Source organism: Schistocerca serialis, chromosome 4, assembly GCF_023864345.2.
Source record: "Schistocerca serialis cubense isolate TAMUIC-IGC-003099 chromosome 4, iqSchSeri2.2, whole genome shotgun sequence".
Lineage (NCBI taxonomy): Eukaryota > Metazoa > Arthropoda > Insecta > Orthoptera > Acrididae > Schistocerca > Schistocerca serialis.
The window spans coordinates 118,773,026-118,793,358 of record NC_064641.1 but is presented as its reverse complement, the minus strand read 5'-3'; the positions used below and the strand labels follow the sequence as shown (position 1 = coordinate 118,793,358).

General features: G+C 48.1%; 1 protein-coding gene across 1 annotated transcript; it reads right to left on the bottom strand.

Moving 5' to 3' along the window:
* Positions 1-478: 478 nt before the first annotated feature.
* Positions 479-17,580, bottom strand: LOC126474304 (leucine-rich repeat-containing G-protein coupled receptor 6-like). The gene is made up of 2 exons (XM_050101770.1): positions 17,493-17,580; positions 479-1,459 (listed from the first exon to the last, which is right to left on the bottom strand). The coding sequence occupies exon 2, from the start codon at positions 1,457-1,459 to the stop codon at positions 479-481; it is 981 nt and encodes a 326-aa protein (XP_049957727.1). The 5' UTR covers positions 17,493-17,580.
* Between the last annotated feature and the right edge of the window lie 2,753 nt (positions 17,581-20,333).

The window sequence follows — 20,333 nt, the reverse complement described above, 5'->3', positions numbered from 1 at the left end:
AATGTGTTCTATTTTTTGTAGGAATAAAGGTTGTGAAGTTTGGGAGGGTAGCACCTTTGTGAGAAATCAGAATGGGTTCAAAGCACAGTAGACTGAGCAATGAATGACATTCTAATGGGATCGATTTAAATGACAGAAACCGTCACAGAAAAGAAATAAAGAGGAAAGTGAGGCAGTCAAATACGTGGTAGGAACTGTCACTGGGGAAATATGCGAATGAGAGATACGGGCTGGACTGTGGTACAGAAATGGAGCTACAGAGTGTTAGAGAGTGATGTCGGCTAGGAGCATCCAGTAGAGGGAGAGTAACGGGTTGCACTGTAATGTAAACTGTTTACACAATGCTCGAAGTGGAATGGATGAAAGACGAGCGGTGTGGGCGAAAGGAAAGTGAGACACCGTTCGAGTGAGTAGCCGCCGGGAGCTGCTGCCGGAAGGACGTGCAGTGGCGGCGGGTGGTGTGTGGCGTCGCGGCGGCTCAGGCCGGGCAGTCGAGGTTGTCGAGCAGCGTCCAGGCGGCACCGGTGGCGGCGCAGTGCGCGCGCACGGAAAGGTTGCGCGCGGCTGCCCAGGAGCGCAGCGGGTATAGCGCGCAGTCGCACGCCAGCGGGTTGCCTCCCAGCTCGAGGCGCGCCAGCGAGCGCAGAGGCGCGAAGGCGGCGGCGGGCGGCGCCAGCAGCTCGTTGTCCTGCAGGTCGAGCCTGCGCAGCGCGCCCAGCCCGGAGAAGGCGCCGGCGGGCAGGTCGCGCAGCCGGTTGGCCGACAGGTCGAGGAAGAGCAGCGCCGACGAGGCGGCGAAGGCGCCGGGCGCGGAGGGCAGCGCGCGCAGCCTGTTGCGCGCGAGGTAGAGCGCGCGCAGGTGCGGCAGCGCGGCGAGCGCGCGGCGCGGCAGCGCGGCCAGGCCGCAGCGCGACGCGTCGAGCACGAGCAGCAGCGGCGCGCGCAGCCAGGCGCCGTCGGCGGGCAGCGCCGCCAGCGGGTTGCCGTCCAGGAAGAGCTCCTGCAGGCGCGGGTTGTGCGCGAACGTGTCGGCGTGCAGCGCGCGCAGCCGGTTGTCGCTGAGGCGCACGGTGCGCAGCAGGCGCAGCCCGCGGAACGCGTCCGGCTCGACGGCGGCCAGCGCGTTGGCGCCCGCGTCGAGCAGCTCCAGCGCCGACAGCCCCAGCGCCGCCAGCGAGCCGTTGCGCAGCGCCGTCAGGTTGTTGTCGGACAGGTCGAGCTGCTGCGCCGCCGGGTCCAGCGAGGCCGGCAGGTCGGTCAGCCCGGCGGCCCGGCAGTCCGCCTTGGAGCCGGTGTACGTCCAGTAGGTCTTGCACGGCGACGGTGCCAGCTCGGACTCGTCCGAAGACGAGGACGCCGACGCCTTCATCGTCGACAGGGGCGCCGAGACGACGGCCGGAGCGGCCGACGCCCACGACGCCAGCAGCAGCAGCGGCAGCGACTTTGCGATACGTAACATCTGCGAGACACAAATTGTCGGGGTAAACGCACTGATCTGAGCGCACTATTTGCACGTAATAAATTATTAACAGATGTGTCGAGGAAATCGAATGAGGAACAGTACTGGCCAAAAGCACCTTCCTGCAAGGTTCGCAGGAGAGCTTCTGTGAAGTTTGGAAGGTAGGAGACGAGGTACTGGTGGAATAAAAGCTGTGACGATGGAGCGTGAGTCGTGCTCGGGTAGCACAGTCGGTAGAGCACTTGCCCGTGAAAGGCAGAGGTCCTGGGTTCGAGTCTCGGTCTGGCACACAGTTTTAATCTGCCAGGAAATTTCATATCAGTGCACACCCTGCTCTAGAGTGAAAATTTCAGTCTACAGCCTTCAGGTTAATAACAACTTAACCATTCAATGTAACTGGTAATGAACTTACACTGGACAGCCGGGGTGGCCGAGTAGTTCTAGGCGCTACAGTCTGGAACTGCGCGACCACTACAGTCACAGGTTCGAATCCTGACTCGGGCATGGAAGTGTGTGATGTCCTTAGGTTAGTTAGGTTTAAGAAGTTCTAAGTCTAGAGGACTGATGACCTCAGATGTTATGTCCCATAGTGCTTAGAACCATTTTTTTTTATCACCTGCACCCATTCATGTCCATTGTGCATTCCGACGGACTACGGCAATTACAGCAGAACAATGTGACACCCCACAGTTGCAGAATTGCTACAGAGTGGCTTCCGAAACTCTCTTCTTAGTTTAAACATTTCCAATAGCAACCAAACTCTCTAGACATGAAAAGTTCTAAGGGACTGATGACCTCAGAAATTAAGTGCTCAGAGCCATTTGAACCATTTTTTGAACAAAATTAAAATTAGTTTTTGTTTTAGCTACATGTTCTACCAGCTTTTGATTAAAAATAGAAAGAGTTTTCCAGAAGACTTATTTTAGGCTAGGTTTAAAATCTGATACGTTACCTGTCAAACATTTTGTCTTACTCAGCGAGAGATAGAAGTACGAGTATTTCCGCCTAGTTACTGAGCTCCATTCTGAGATGCTGACAGATATAGCCTCGAGTAACGAAGTCCATTTTTTTCATTGTCTTGTAGGCGTGGACATTACTATCCTTGAAGGGAAGAAGACGAGCTTCTCGCGAAATAGAGAAAATTTATGGAAACAGCATTTGCGACAGACGGCAGAGCAATATTGCAATCTACAAAATCCATCTCCATCTACATCTACATTCTGCAAACCACTGCAAAGTGCACAGCACTGGGTACTCATCATCCTACCATTTATTATGACTTCTTTCTCCCTCATCCGTGCATGGAGCGGAGAAGAATGCTTCTTAAAGACATCTGTGCCGCTGTAATTAGCCTCATTTCACTATCGACATCCCTGCGGGATCGATACGTAGAGTGCTACAGTATACGTACAGATTCTTCACTTAAAGCTGGTTCATGAAACTTCCTAAGCAGTCTTTTCTGGGACATTATGCATCTAACTTCTCAGTTTGTGTTGATTTCCTCAGTTAGTCCTTTTTGACACAAGTCCCACATACTTAAGCAATATTCTAGGGTGTGTCCTACAAGCATTTTGTAAGCAACTTCCTCTGTAGACTGATTTCCTTTCCCTAGTATTCTAGCAAGTGAAGTCTGCCACCTGCTTTACCTGTGGCTGAGGCTATACGATGACGAGCAGTGGTAGAAAGTACTCTAGCCATGTACTGTACTATGACTTAAGGAATATACGCTAATCAGCCAGAACATTACGACCACTGACCTGCTATCGATAGAAACCCGTCCAGGCGATAGCAGCATCACCTCGTAAGGAATGACTGATAGTCAGACACACGCATGGTGCATGTAGTATCACTGAGCGTGCTGTCTGAGTGTGTAATGGGGAAGGCGAGCGATCTATCTGTCTGACCGAGTGCAGATTGTGATGGCCTGGAGGCTCGGCAGGAGCATACGGGAAACTGTACCACTTGTCGGGTGTTCAAGGAGTGCTGTGGTGAGTGTCTTCCAACACGTCGCGAAACCAAGGTGGAACCACGTCTAGATGTCGTGGGGATGGGTGGCCACCCCCCCATTACAGACGTCGGAGGTCGTAGGCTGGGCAGACACGAAAACCAGGACAGGTTGCGAAATGTCGTGGAACTACACTACTGGCCATTAAAATTGCTACACCAAGAAGAAATGCAGATGATAAATGGGTTTCATTGGACACATATATATTATACTAGTACTGATATGTGATTACATTTTCAGGCAATTTGGGTACATAGATCCTGAGAAATCAGTACTCAGAACAACCACCTCTGGCCACAATAACAGCCTTGATACGCCTAGGCATTAAGTCAAACAGAGCTTGGATGGGGTGTACAGGTACAGCTGCCCATGCAGCTTCAACACGATACCACAGTTCATCGAGAGTAGTGACTGGCGTATTGTGACGAGCCAGTTTCTCGGTCACCATTGACCAGACGTTTTCAGTTGGTGAGAGATCTGGAGAATGTGCTGGCCAGGGCAGCAGTCGAACATTTTCTGTATCCAGAAAGGCCCGTACAGGACCTTCAACATGCGGTCGTGCACTATCCTGCTGAAATGTAGGGTTTCGCGGGATCCTATGAAGGGTACAGCCACGGGTCATAACACATCTGAAATGTAACGTCCGCTGTTCAAAGTGCCGTCAACGCGAACAAGAGGTGACCGAGACGTGTAACCAATGGCACCCCATACCATCACACCGGGCTTCCAACGTGCGTTCACCGCGATGTCGCCAAATACCGCCGCGACTATCATGATGCTGTAAACAGAACCTGGATTCATCCGAAAAAATGACATTTTGCCATTCGTGCACCCAGGTTCATCGTTGAGTACACCATCGCAGGCGCTCGTGTCCGTGATTCAGCGTCAAGGGTAACCGTAGCCATGGTCTCTGAGCTGATAGTCCATGCTGCTGCAAACGTCGTCGAACTGTTCGTGCAGATGGTTGTCTTGCAAACGTCCGCATCTTTTGACATGGCCGCACGATCCGTCACAGCCATGCGGATAAGATGCCTGTCATCTCGACTGCTAGTGATACGAGGCCGTTGGGATCCAGCACGGCGTTCCGTATTACCCTCCTGAACCCAACGATTCCATATTCTGCTAACAGTCATTGGATCTCGACCAACACAAGCAGTAATGTCGCGATACGATAAACCGAAATCGCGATAGGCTACAATCCGACCTTTTTCAAAGTCGGAAACGTGATGGTACGCATTTCTCCTCCTTACACGAGGCATCACATCACCGTTTCAGCAGGCAACGCCGGTGAACTGCTGTTTGTATACGAGAAATCGGTTGGAAACTTTCGTCATGTCAGCAGGTTGTAGGTGTCGCCACCGGCGCCAACCTTGTGTGAATGCTCTGAAAAGCTAATCATTTGCATATCACAGAATCTTCTTCCTACGGTTAAATTTGACGTATGTAGCACGTCAATTTTAATGGCCAGTAGTGTAACATCAGACTTTAATGCTGGGCTGAGTACAGGTGTGTCTGAACACACAGTGCACCGAACACTCCTAACGATGGGCCTCCGCTGGTCCAAGTGGCCGAGCGGTTCTAGGCGCTACAGTCGGGAACCGCGCGACCGCTACGGTCGCAGGTTCGAATCCTGCCTCAGGCATGGATGTGTGGGATGTCCTTAGGTTAGTTAGGTTTAAGTAGTTCTAAGTGCTAGGGGACTGATGACCACAGCAGTTAAGCCCCATAGTGCTCAGAGCCATTTGAACATTTTGATGGTCCTCTGCAGCCGACGACCCATGCATGTTCCAATGTTAACAGCATGACATCAGCAACTACGACTGAAATGGACACATGACGATTGGCACTGCATGTTGGCGCACTGACAGAACGTTGCACGGTCTGATGAATCCCGATATCTTGTCCATCTTGCCGATGGCAAGGCGCGAATCCGTCATCTTCCAGGGGAACAGCTCCTTGGGAAATTTTGATGTGGGCATGTATGTGTCCATCTGAGCTCGTGCAAGGCACCGTGACGGCCAAGGAGTATCATACGCCCGTTGCAGACCACGAACACCCCTCCATTACGATCATGTTTCTTGACGGCGGTTGCATTTTTCAACAACGTAATGTGCGGCATGTCACAAGGCCAAGAGTGTGATGGAGATGTTCGAGGAAAACAGTGCCGAGTTCCAATTGATGTGCTGGCCCGGCAACTACCCAGATCTGAACCAGATCGAACGGATCCGGGATGTTATTGAACGTGCCATCAGAGATCATCGCCCCCTCCCAGAAAATTACGGGATTAGGTGACTTCGTGTGCAGATGTGGTGTCAACTCACTCCAGCGACCTACGAAGGTCTTACTGCTTCCATGCCACGATGCATCGCCTCTTCTTATCTGTCCCATAGGTGGACGTACTGCCTATTAGGTACGTGAACATAATGTTCTGGCTGATCCATGTATATCTATATGTCGAAATACGGGAAACTCAACATCTTTATCGATGTAACGCAATGCGTAGTGCCTCGTTTTCAAACTAGGAAATACGATATTGCAGCGCCTGCGTAATTTCGAATGACGATGTGATGTTCCTTCTGAAATGCATGTGTGTCCGGAGGAACATGTACTGCTGCGACTACAGCCGTCACGAAATGCATGAAATGTATTCGCAGTTGCGAATATGGACTACCATCAACCGCGTAATGGAATGACGACTATGAAAATTTGTGTCGAATACATTTCATGTACTCGGAAATGATAAACAGACATTATATAAGAATTGCGGGAAACGTAACCCCTGTCACAACAGATAGAGCAGCTTCAAACGCAATAGCTAGTACTGCGAAATCTGCGCGAAGAATGAATCGGAGGATTGACTTTTACTGCGGAAAAAATAAGTGAAGATAAGAACTAGAAATCAAAACAGCTGTGTTGCACGTATTGCACGTCACACAATTTATTGGAGCTCAGACGGCGTTTGGCGATTTCAGCGTACCGCGTGGCGTTTTTGAAATGCTTGTCCGCTGTTTACGTCTCTGTGTGATACGGGAATGTTGCGTAAGCTAGAGGCTGCGTAACCATTTAACAGCGAAGAATTACACGAGTGCCTTGAAAACAAATGTTTGGAAATTTGTGGTAAGTTCCTACGGGACCAAACTGCTGAGGTTATCGGTCCCTAGTCTTACACACTACTTAAACTAACTTACGATAAGGACAACACACACACATACACACACCCATGCCCAAGGGAGGACTCGAACCTGCGACGGCGGGAACTGCGCGGACCGTGGCAACGTGCCCAGAGACCGCACGGCTATCCCACGCCGCCTTTGTAAACAAAGCTATCGAGGTCAACACCCGCAGACCAGTACACAACACGAAAATTCGCGACAGATTACATCTTTGTGCTGCAGCAGGAATAGAACGTGGACCTTCGTCTTTAGCAGCCAACGCTCTGCGATCAGATGTACAGAAAACCTACGTCTCGTTCACTCTTCCACAGAGGATAACTGAAAACAGAGCTTGGAGTTGCTGTCGAGTTCCTTACAGACTTTGCGAGTGAATCGTGCCGCTATTGGTCACAGTTTAGCGAAGTTTCTTCTAGATCAGATACGTTTTCTGTGGTAAGAAAAGAGGATAGATCACATCCATCTACAAAAATGGAATTAGAACCGATCCACAGATCACGTCCGTTTCCAGTAGACCCAGTAAACATACCCCCCTCCCTCCCCCCCCCACCCCAACCCCATTCTTTAAAGAACAGGACTCTCATGTATAAGACGTCTCATCTTGAGAGCTACGTGTTGTGCAGTGCTGTAATTTTTCATGTACGTTTAGTGGAATATGTGGAATCTGTCTACATAATGCGTTGCGAATAGACTTAGTAGTAAAGAAGTACTAAATTAAAACGTCATGCCTAATATTGAAGTTTTACTGCATGAACAACAAAAATACAGTAAGTCATCAATTTTTTTCTTTCATTTTGTTACGGTGTTAGCGAGAAGAAGTTTCTAAAAGGTTTAAAATTATGAGTAAAGTTTGTTGCAAGTCACCAAATGCTCTCATTCTGGGTGACCGTAGACTGAGTAATTTTTGCGCCTGTCAAAATAGGGGCCAGCTTTCAAAGACAGATATCTGTAGATTTCTGCTTGATACAGCGATCACTTAACTAATGAGATCATTTTACCATTGCCTTCTCCAGCATGCGACACTGGACGGATGTATCTTTTATGTGTCTTTATCTCGACCGTAATCAAACACAGTTATGTGTAAACGACACTGATACATCGTGGCCAGTTCCATCATACCAACATTCTGGACCTTCTGTCGTGTGGCTTGATGGCTTTGTGGTAAGTGCTGAACATCAAATCAAAAAGCGCGGCGTTCGGTTTCCGCTGGATTAATCAATTGAAAGTCTGAGTGAGGCAAAGAAGATGTCACCGTCAGTAGGGTCGTGCCAGAAAAGAACCACAGTGATCAAACTAACCTTTGCGCTCAGGTTGCTTTACAAATAGCAGTTGGCCAGGACTATATAGCCACTGTATGGCAGGATTTAATGAAACATGATTTCGTGAACAGTGGACGTCGCCACAATTACGACACTGGTGAAAATGTTCTTACTCTCAGTCTACCTAAAGATGCGTAATTTATTTAGGTCAGCACAGCCGTGTCAAATTTAACCGTTTCCCCAGATGTTACGATAAAGCTGCGATGGGTTGAAACCTACCTCATGGGAGAATGAATACGACAAGAAAATGTATAGCTACTGATTGCGGTTTCGGCCAAATTGTCGAAGTTTTAAACCACATCCACTGGTTCAAAATAATGCGGAATGTTAAAAATAAATTTACTTGTAGCTGCGTTGTGTGAGCTAGGATGTTGATACCGATGGGTCCCTTTAGGATTTCATAGTACCATTCCCGACACATTGGACGCTTCGTCACAATGCCCAATCGAGAAGATCGTAACTATACTACACAACCTTTCCGAATAGTTAGTTCCAACTAATGGTCTTCGTCAGATTCTGTTAAAAACAAAAGGTGTAAAAGTTTCTCCTTTATTCAGGATATTTAATTATTTTTTAAAGAAAAGCTTTACATTTCCGGTCTCAGAAAGTTATTTTCACCAACAAACCTGGTATGAATTTTAACAAAAACTTCCGTCGAAAGCTAAAGAAAACATCTCGTAGAAGACATCATGGTTCGGCTGAGAGTGTGTTCTTTAAGTTTTATTTGTCACTACTGGCCAATTTCTACTACATCATAATTATCAAATATATATGACCATACACACATCAAAATAGTTTTGCATCACCCCGGTTCCAAGAACTCATGAAGACAGACGTTGACGGTGAATAGTGTATCACAGACATAGTCCGTTTTACTGTTCAGAGAAGTCACTAAAACCTCCCAAAGATGTAAACAACCATGCATGAGCAGCGCCTATTAGACGGAGGCGGTCCGACAGCCGTTCAGTTCCAGTCATTCTACTAGGAAGGAGGTACACGGCTCGTGTTGTCTGTAGTTCAACCATGCCTAGACGGTCAATACCGCAGTTCGATTGCGTCCGCATTGTTACTTTGTGCCAGGAAGGGCTCTCAGCAAGGGAAGTGTCCAGGCGTCTCGGAGTGAACCGAAGCGATGTTATTCGGACATGGAGGAGATACAAGAGACAGGAATTGCCGATGACATGCCTCACTCAAGCCGCCCAAGGGCTACTACTGCAGTGGATGACCGCTACCTACTGATTGTGGCTCGGAGGACCCTGACAGCGACGCCACTATGTTGAATAATGCTTTTCGTGCAGCCACAGGACGTCGTGCTACGACTCAAACTGTGCGCAATAGGCTGCGTGATGCGCAACTTCACTCCCGACGTCCATGCCGAGGTCCACCTTTGCAAACTACGAAACCATGCAGCACGGTACAGATGGGCCCAACAACATTCCGAATGGACCGCTCAGGATTGGCATCACGTTTTCTCCACCGACGAGTGTCGCATATGCCTTCAACCAGATAATCGTTGGAAACGTGTTTGGAGGCAACCCGGTCAGGCTGAACGCCTTAGACACACTGTCCAGCGAGTGCAGCAAGGTGGAGGTTTCCTGCTGTTTTCGGGTGGAATTATGTGGGGCCGACGTACGCCGCTGGTGGTCATGGAAGGCGCCGTAATGGCTGTACGATACGTGAATGCCATTCTCCGACCGATAGTACAAGCATATTGACAGCATATTGGCGAGGCATTCGTCTTCATGGACGACAGTTCGCGCCCCCATCGTGCACATCTTGTGAATTACTTCCTTCGGGATAACGACGTCGCTCGACTAGAGTCGCCATCATGTTCTTTAGACATGAACCCTATCGAACATGCCTGGGATGAATTGAAAAGGCTGTTTATGGACGACGTGACCCACCAACCACTCTGAGTGATCTACGCCGAATCGCCGTTGAGGAGTGGGACAATCTGGACCAACAGTGCCTTGACGAACTTGTGGATAGTATGCCACGGCGAATACAGGCATGCATCAATGCAAGAGGACATGCTACTGGCTATTAGAGGTACCGGTGTGTATAGCAATCTGGACCACCACCTCTGAAGGTCTCGCTGTATGGTGGCACAACATGCAATGTGTGGTTTTCGTGAGCAAGAAAAAGGGCGGAAATGATGTTTATGTTGATCTCTTTTCCAATTTTCTGTACAGGTTCTGGAACTCTCGGAACCGAGGTGACGCAAAACTTCTTTTGATATGTGTATATACACTCCTGGAAATGGAAAAAAGAACACATTGACACCGGTGTGTCAGACCCACCATACTTGCTCCGGACACTGCGAGAGGGCTGTACAAGCAATGATCACACGCACGGCACAGCGGACACACCAGGAACCGCGGTGTTGGCCGTCGAATGGCGCTAGCTGCGCAGCATTTGTGCACCGCCGCCGTCAGTGTCAGCCAGTTTGCCGTGGCATACGGAGCTCCATCGCAGTCTTTAACACTGGTAGCATGCCGCGACAGCGTGGACGCGAACCGTATGTGCAGCTGACGGACTTTGAGCGAGGGCGTATAGTGGGCATGCGGGAGGCCGGGTGGACGTACCGCCGAATTGCTCAACACGTGGGGCGTGAGGTCTCCACAGTACATCGATGTTGTCGCCAGTGGTCGGCGGAAGGTGCACGTGCCCGTCGACCTGGGACCGGACCGCAGCGACGCACGGATGCACGCCAAGACCGTAGGATCCTACGCAGTGCCGTAGGGGACCGCACCGCCACTTCCCAGCAAATTAGGGACACTGTTGCTCCTGGGGTATCGGCGAGGACCATTCGCAACCGTCTCCATGAAGCTGGGCTACGGTCCCGCACACCGTTAGGCCGTCTTCCGCTCACGCCCCAACATCGTGCAGCCCGCCTCCAGTGGTGTCGCGACAGGCGTGAATGGAGGGACGAATGGAGACGTGTCGTCTTCAGCCATGAGAGTCGCTTCTGCCTTGGTGCCAATGATGGTCGTATGCGTGTTTGGCGCCGTGCAGGTGAGCGCCACAATCAGGACTGCATACGACCGAGGCACACAGGGCCAACACCCGGCCTCATGGTGTGGGGAGCGATCTCCTACACTGGCCGTACACCACTGGTGATCGTCGAGGGGACACTGAATAGTGCACGGTACATCCAAACCGTCATCGAACCCATCGTTCTACCATTCCTAGACCGGCAAGGGAACTTGCTGTTCCAACAGGACAATGCACGTCCGCATGTATCCCGTGCCACCCAACGTGCTCTAGAAGGTGTAAGTCAACTACCCTGGCCAGCAAGATCTCCGGATCTGTCCCCCATTGAGCATGTTTGGGACTGGATGACGCGTCGTCTCACGCGGTCTGCACGTCCAGCACGAACGCTGGTCCAACTGAGGCGCCAGGTGGAAATGGCATGGCAAGCCGTTCCACAGGACTACATCCAGCATCTCTACGATCGTCTCCATGGGAGAATAGCAGCCTGCATTGCTGCGAAAGGTGCATATACACTGTACTAGTGCCGACATTGTGCATGCTCTGTTGCCTGTGTCTATGTGCCTGTGGTTCTGTCAGTGTGATCATGTGATGTATCTGACCCCAGGAATGTGTCAATAAAGTTTCCCCTTCCTGGGACAATGAATTCACGGTGTTCTTATTTCAATTTCCAGGAGTGTACATGACAACTGACAATGACCATTTGTTCGAACCTGGCCAGTAGTGACAAAACAGTTTATTCAAGTAACACACTATGACTTCTTTTACGCAATGTGTAATAATGTCCTGTGGCGCACCGGCCTGGTGCAAGTCTTTCAACTGCAGGCCACTTCGCGACTTGTGTGTCCGACAGCCAACGCCAGCCCGTTTTCCTCGGACGGTCACCCATCCACGTACAAATCGAGCCCAGCGTTGCTTAAATTCGGTGATCGCGTCTGAACCGGTTTTACCAACGCGGGAAGGCCGTTGGCAACGTATATGTGAGGTTTCTGGACCCAAGTGTAACGACCAACGAACTTGGTTCTGTATGCGTGAACAACGTGAAAACAATTTCACCAATATATAGGTGCATTTCAGTGCACAATATCGTGAACTGAAACAGTTTGCGTTGTCTTAAAAAGTAGTTGCTTAAAAGAAGACATTTTCTGACTCACGCTCTTTTTCTGTTTGAAATGAAGTGCTTCTTTCAAATAAGAACCGAGGCTACGAAGAAACATTATTTCGTTTCGGAAATTAGTAGCGACTGTGCTCCCTATCATAGTTAACTACTAAAATACGGTGCTAGAATACTGCCGGCGAGAAAAATATTCATACCATGTTTGTAGATAGCGATGTCTTGCCTGGATCGCTAATGTGAAAATTTTTTTCCCGAATACATGAAAGAACATCAGTAAAGATGCAACAGGTCGCATGACTTCCTAACGACACTACGTCAGTCCTCAATAACTCCCCCAACCCCAGCTCTTAATTCTTAAAATTCCTTAAAATATCGAACCCCCGCGAATGAAACAGCTACAAATGTCTCATTACTTTAAAAACAAGATATTGAGTTAAATATTTGACGTACAGCATATAATCGATGAAAAGCTTAGGAAAGGGTTCGAAATTGTGTTTAAAGTTTGATGGGACTTGCTAAGCGCTCTGATTGCCAAACACTGGATGACTACATTATCGCTAAATTGCGCTCCCTTCTAAAAAAAAGCTAACTTTCCACGCATTTCAATGTTTGTTACGTCGTACCTCTCGAACTGTGCCGTACAATGATAGAATATTGCAGGTACATTCAGTGCGATGTCTGGATACGATGGCCGAGCGGTTCTAGGCGCTTCAGTCCGGAACCACGCGGCTGCTACGGTCACAGGTTCGAATCCTGCCTCGGGCATGGATGTGTGTGATGTTCTTACGTTAGTTAGGTTTAAGTAGTTCTAAGTTTAGGGGACTGATGACCTCAGCTGTTAAGTCCTATAGTGCTTAGAGCCATTTTTTTTTGTGGATACCGTCTGCAAGTGTGTTGCGAACTGAGTTACCGCTAAAGAAGTAATAAATTAAAACGTATTGCCTCATGCTGAATTTTTATAAACAGCGAAAATGTAGTAAGCGATAAACTTGTTTCCTTTCGTTATTGTTTGGAGATGTCGGTGAGGAAAAGTTTCGTAAAGTTTTGAAATTATGTATAAAGTTTACTGGAAGCCGGTAAGTAATCTCTTTCTCAAACACAGGGTGAATATAACCTGAGTAATATGGTCAGCGTGATGTATACTGCCTCAAGGCGTTAAACACTCTGTAACCTTAGTACCAGACTTACTGCGCTTAACTTCTAACGTAAGATTGTACCTCTTAAAGAGTAGATTGTAACAGCGTTTTAAATTTTTAAATTCAGCCAATAATCACATGAAATATCTAAAATCAAATTTTTGTTTGTCCTTCCAGCAGTTAGAAATATAACCTGCACTGGATTATGGTCCATGATAACTTTTTTCAACGTACCACAGTGCTTTAGAGGAAGTTAAGATGAAAAATTTGGCGTAGGATGCTTGTATTCTATCAAGTCGGGAAGGTACCACAAATACAACGCAAGCTACTGCGCATGCCAATCGCACCAGGTTTTCAATATTCTCTCACTCTGTTCTCTCAAACTATTGAGCCTAGAGGAGATATTAATAGGGCCTTTTTTTTATAGGATATTCAACGTAGTGTAATTTTGTACTGGGATACGTTTACGCTAGAGGCCGCGATTTTCGAGTTATTCAAACAAAACGAACGGATGTGAACTTAAAATGCACTCCACCCTCAAACTCATCCCTCTTGTTCAGGATTTTTGTTTGGGATTTTGTTCATGGCACTCCCTCCTATTATCGTACAAAAGTTTGTGACCACATGAACTATTTCGCATATTTGATCTTTTTTGGTCTTCATTGACTGGGCTATTATTACGCCACCGGCTTAGCTGTGCACTTACAAATTGTAAAATTGACATTTATGTAAAATTTTATCTCACAATTTTGACAAATTTTACAGCATAAAATTAATGAAAAAATACATTAGTTTATGTAGCCTTTTTATTACGATACTATGGTGTTTGTAACGCTTAATTTTCGATCCAATTGTAATTAGATTCCCGCAGAATTTTTATAAAAGTCATTTTTCTTTCATTTCCCTAACAGGGATGTTTAAATTAACGATGGTAACGAAACAGCCGATTAAGCTGGTGGCGTCAATGAAACTTAGTTAATGAAGACAGAAAGGGTCGCTAGGGGAAGTAATTCACGAAGTCGCAGACCTTTGCACGGTGGTAGGGGGGTGGGGGGGGGGGGGGGGTGCCACGAACAAAACACCAAACAAAAATCGTGATCGTGACCGGTAAGGGGGGAGTGTGACGGCGGGGGTACGTTTTGAAGGTCACTCCCGTTCGTTGATTTTGAGTAACTCAGAAACCACGGCTTCTATCGGAAACGTATCCCAGTATAAATTAAACATTAAATTTAATACAAAATGGTCCCGTTAGGTTTTTTCTCTAGGACCAATAGTTTGCAAGAAGAGAACGAGAAAATATCGAAGATCTCTCAAGACGCGCATGCACTGTAGCTTGGGTTGATTTTCTAGGCGAATTTGTGGTAGGTTGCCGATTTGATAGACTACAAGCGTCTTGCATCAAACTTTTCGTCTCGACTTGCTCTACGCCTTGGTACGCTGCAACAATTATCGTCTACACCAGTGCTTCCCAACATTTCATAGACCATTACTTATGACTGTCCTCGCCCCCCCCCCCCCTCCCGCTCCCCCGTCCCCGTCATCTGTTGCCCCCCCCCCCCCCCCCCCCATCCCCCACGAACTGTAACACCTAACTAAACTGTAGGCTGAAAGACTCTTCTAGGAACACTTTCATTTTTAAAAACGATGAAAGATGAATGATATTTGGTTTGTGTATGTGTGTGTGCGTGCATGTGTGTGTGTGTGTGTGTGTGTGTGTGGTGTGAATGAATAAAGAAGGAATTCGTGGGTGCATTGCAAGTGCTATCCACAACTCCTTCTCAGATAAGAAAGCTAACTATCCACAGCGAGGGTAGCCACTTGTTTAAAATGTGTGCACTATATTCATAATTCGTAAATCACTTGGTTGCACTCCTTACTTCTGAACTGGCAGCAACTGGAAGACTTCGGGCTGTTAATGATTTGTGTCTGCCAACAATGACTAATAATAATAATTATAATAAAAATAATAATATTGTTTACAGCGCTATAGTAGCCCTTATTGTAGATAGTGTCGGAAGTTCCATGCGGCTTTTCGCGGATGATGCTGTAGTATACAGAGAAGTTGTAGCATTAGAAAATTGCAGCGAAATGCAGGAAGATCTGCAGCGGATAATCACTTGGTGGAGGGAGTGGCAACTGACCCTTAACATAGACAAATGTAATGTATTGCGAATACATAGAAAGAAGGATCCTTTATTGTATGATTATATGATAGCGGAACAAACACTGGTAGCAGTTACTTCTGTAAAATACCTGGAAGTATGCGCACGGAACGATTTGAAGTGGAATGATCATATAAAATTAATTGTTGGTAAGACGGGTGTCAGGTTGAGATTCATTGGGAGAGTCCTTAGAAAACGTAGTCCATCAACAAAGGAGATGGCTTACAAAACACTCGTTCGACCTATACTTGAGTATTGCTCATCAGTGTGGGATCCGTACCAGGTCGGGTTGACAGAGGAGATAGAGAAGATCCAAAGAAGAGCGGCGCGTTTCGTCACAGGGTTATTTGGTAAGCGTGATAGCGTTACGGAGATGTTTAGCAACCTCAAGTGGCAGACTCTGCAAGAGAGGCGCTCTGCATCGCGGTGTAGCTTGCTGTCCAGGTTTCGAGAGGCTGCGTTTCTGGATGAGGTATCGAATATATTGCTTCCCCCTACTTATACCTCCCGAGGAGATCACGAATGTAAAATTAGAGAGAGTCGAGCGCGCACGGAGGCTTCCCGGCAGTCGTTCTTCCCGTGAACCATAAGCGACTGGAACAGAAAAGGGAGGTAATGACAGTGGCACGTAAAGTGCCCTCCGCCACAAACTGTTGGGTGGCTTGCGGAGTATAAATGTAGATGTAGATGTAGCTACTGCTGTGTTTTACTGTCAATTAATTCGTTTATCTGTTTCTAAGCAAGTAATGAAGCAATGGACTACTGCAGGTATTATCTACAACTGGAGAAGACATTTTCGTGAGATATTTAGCATTTGTTACCTATATGTCTCACTTTTATCGTCAGTGATGTACGGGACAAAGCACAACATACGTGCGTAGTGAGTAGACTATGTGAGGAACTTGTAACCTCCACTACATTAATGCTATTGATTCTCAAAGTAATTATTGGTAAATTGTACAGTCAGTATTGGAGCACTACAAAATTGTGTGAATAGTAATGATTGTTTGAAAATAATTCATTTTCGTGAATGAGAAAGAATTGGATCTTTTAGTTTTTAGCCCTCAGAAAATTTCATTTTACGCCTCGGGGGGGTAATTTCCCCTAGGTTGAGTTCAAATGTTTCAAATGGCTCTGAGCACTATGCGTTAATTTCTGAGGTCATCAGTCGCCTAGAACCTAGAACTAATGAAACCTAACTAACCTAAGGACATGACACACATCCATGCCCGAGGTAGGATTCGATCCTGCGACCGTAGCGGTCACGCGGTTCCAGACTGAAGCGCCTAGAACCGCACGGCCACACCGGCCGGCAGGTAGACTGGATGTAAGTACATTTTCACCAGTGTCGTAATTGTGGCGGCGTCCACTGTTCGCGAAATCATGTCTCATTAAATTCTGCCATACAGTGGCTAGCAAGGTAGGGAACAAGTGGTCTACACCCTGCAGGTGGACTAGAATCTGATGACGGGAATCAGATAGGCTGCAAACAGGTCCGGTTCCGAGAACATTTTTCGACACAAACGACTTATCGTTTGGCGCCCCCCTTTCCCCTCGCGCACTTATAGACGGGTCAGCTTTTGCTGTTAGCTGCAAAGCGCACTGTATACAAATCTTGCTTTTGAGCCCCTCTCCAAGCTAGGCGCCCAAAGCGGGCTCTGCTGATTGTGATACAACCTGTGCTGAAATCATACAGTTTGTGGCACCAGAGGCTCTCCTCTCTCCTCGGCGCCCCAAAGTGGCGGTTCAAAATGGTTCAAATGGCTCTGAGCACTATGAGACTAAACATCTGTGGTCATCAGTCCCCTAGAACTTAGAACTACTTAAACCTAACTAACCTAAGGACATCACACACATCCATGCCCGAGGTAGGATTCGAACCTGCGACCGTAGCAGTCGCGCGGTTCCGGACTGAGCGCCTAGAACCGCTAGACCACCGCGGCCGGCCAAAGTGGCGGGTTGAGTCGCTTGGGCCTGATTGCGAATAGCTCTGTTTTCGAAGTCATTGATCAGACATGAATTTTCCGTTTGCAGCAGCCCATTAACACGCTGAGACGGCTAGAACAGTGGAAGCAGTGCGCCCCGCTATCGCGTGGTGACGCCCCAGCTGGGCAGCGGGCGCTGGTACCTTACCTGGAGCGACAGGTCGTGCGTGGCGTGGTACGGCAGCGGGCGGAGCACCTCGGCGGCGACAGAAGCGGAGCGAGACTGGCACTGCGACGCCACACGCACATGCGTGAAAGCTGTTGCGTGCCCGCGTGCGAAAAAAAAGGAAACCGAACAGCGAGCGCGGCCAAGACAAATATTTGCTCTGGAGCAGATAAACGCGCGGAAAACTTTGCTGCCTCTCGGCTCCCTCCCTGCCTCCGGATGCGTCTGGCGCCTTCCAGACTGCTGGATGGGGTGGGGCGGGCATCGTCTTCTGTCAAGTGCCGAGGCTGTCGCACGCCAGCCGACGGGCAACGGGCGGCACTGCAGGGTAGCATTCAGGGTCGAGTTGCCGGAGCGGGAATCACAGCTTCTTAGTTTCGCTCCTCCCCTCTCCCCTCCACCACCCAGTGCAATTTTGTGTTACTCCCACTTTCAATATAACACTTTTAGCGTAGTTGCGTAGGACTTAATATAAAATACACTACTGGCCATTAAAACTGCTACACCACGAAGATGACGTGCTACAGACGTGAAATTTAAGCGACAGGAAGAAGATGCTGTGATATGCAAATGATCAGCTTTTCAGAGCATTCACACAAGGTTGGCGCCGGTGGCGACACCTACAACGTGCTAACGTGAGGAAAGTTTCCAACCGATTTCTCGTACACAAACAGCAGTTGACCGGTGTTGCCTGGTGAAACGTTGTTGTGATGCCTCGTGTAAGGAGGAGAAATGCGTACCGTCACGTTTCCGACTTTGATAAAAGTCGGATTGTAGCTTATCGCGATTGTGGTTTGTCGTATCGCGACATTGCTGCTCGCGTTGGTCGAGATCCAATGACTGTTAGCAGAATGTGGAATCGGTGGGTTCAGGAGGGTAATACGGAACGCCGTGCTGGATCCCAACGGCCTCGTATCACTAGCAGTCGAGATGACAGGCATCTTATCCGCATGGCTGTAACGGATCGTGCAATCACGTTTCGATCCCTGAGTCAACAGATGGGGACGTTTGAAAGACAACAACCATCTGCACAAACAGTTCGACGACGTTTGCGGCAGCATGGACTATCAGCTCGGAGACAGTGGCTGCGGTTACCCTTGACGCTGCATCACAGACAGGAGCGCCTGCGACGGTGTACTCAACGACGAACCTGGGTGCACCAATGGCGAAACGTCATTTTCTCGGATGAATCCAGATTCTGTTTACAGCATCATGATGGTCGCATCCGTGTTTGGCGACATCGCGATGGATGCACATTGGAAGCGTGTATTCCTCATCGCCATACTGGCGTATCCCCCGGCGTTATGGTATGGGGTGCCATTGGTTACATGTCTCGGCCACCTCTTGTTCACATTGACCGCACTTTGAACAGTGGACGTTACATTTCAGATGTGTTACGACCCGTGACTCTACCCTTCATCCGATCCCTGCGAAACCCTACATTTCAGCAGGATAATGCACGACCGCATGTTGCAGGTCTTTTACGGGCCTTTCTGGATACAGAAAATGTTCGACTGCTGCCCTGGGCAGCATATTCTCCACATCTCTCACCAATTGAAAACGTCTGGTCAATGGTGGCCGAGCAACTGGCTCGTCACAATACGTCAGTCACTACTCTTGGTGGACTGTGGTATCGTGTTGAAGCTGCATGGGCAGCTGTACCTGTACACGCCATCCAAGCTCTGTTTGACTCAATGCCCAGGCGTATCAAGGCCGTTATTACGGCCAGAGGTGATTGTTCTGGGTACTGATATCTCAGGACCTATGCACCCAAATTGCAAGAAAATGTAATCACATGTCAGTTTTAGTAGAATATATTTGTCCAATGAATACCCGTTTACCATCTGCATTTCTTCTTGGTGTAGCAATTTTAATGGCCAGTAGTGTAAAATATTTTAATCTATAAAACCGCCATGTCTGCCTGTTTCGACACGCTAATCTCAAAACTACTTGATTATTTTTTTCATGGGTTTTTCACAGTAAATTTGACTGTAACCCAGGGTAACATATAGACTCTATTTCATGAAAATCGAATCACGAAATAAAGATATATCGTGATTTCAAGTTTTGTCTAAAACCGCCGAGTCTGCCTGTCTTTTTGAATACGCTAATCTCCTAAATTACTAGACGAATTGTAATGGGTTTTCAAGGGTAACATGAACGTAACTTGAGGTAACATATAGGCTTCATTTCCTCAAAGTCGTATCACGCAAAGGTCCTATTAAATATATAGGTATTGATCCACTGCACAGACCAGTTTAAAGGGCCGGGGTGGCCGAGCGGTTCTAGGCGCTACAGTCTCGAACCGCGCGATCGCTACGGTCGCAGGTTCGAATCCTGCCTCGGGCATGGATGTGTGTGATGTCCTTGGGTTAGTTAGGTTTAAGTAGTTCTAAGTTCTAGGGGGCTGATGACCTCAGAAGTTAAGTCCCATAGTGCTCAGAGCCATTTGAACTTACTTGCGTTATAAGATTCTAATATTATTTTTCAACTGCAATGTACACTGGAGAACTAAAGTGACTGGTACGCCTCCCTAATATCGTCTAGAGCTCCCACGAGTGTGCAAAAGTGCCGCAACACGATGTGGCTTAGACTCGATTAATGTCTGAAGTAGTACTGGTTGGAATTGATACCATGAACCCTGCAGGGCTGTCTATAAATCCATAAGAGTACGAGGGGTTGGAGATCTCTTCTGAACAGCACGTTGCAAGGCACCCCAGGTATGCTCAATAATGTTCATGTATGGGGAGTTTGGTGGCCAGCGGAAATGTTTAAACACCGTAGAGTGTTCCTCGAGACACTCTGTAGAAATTCTGGGCGTGT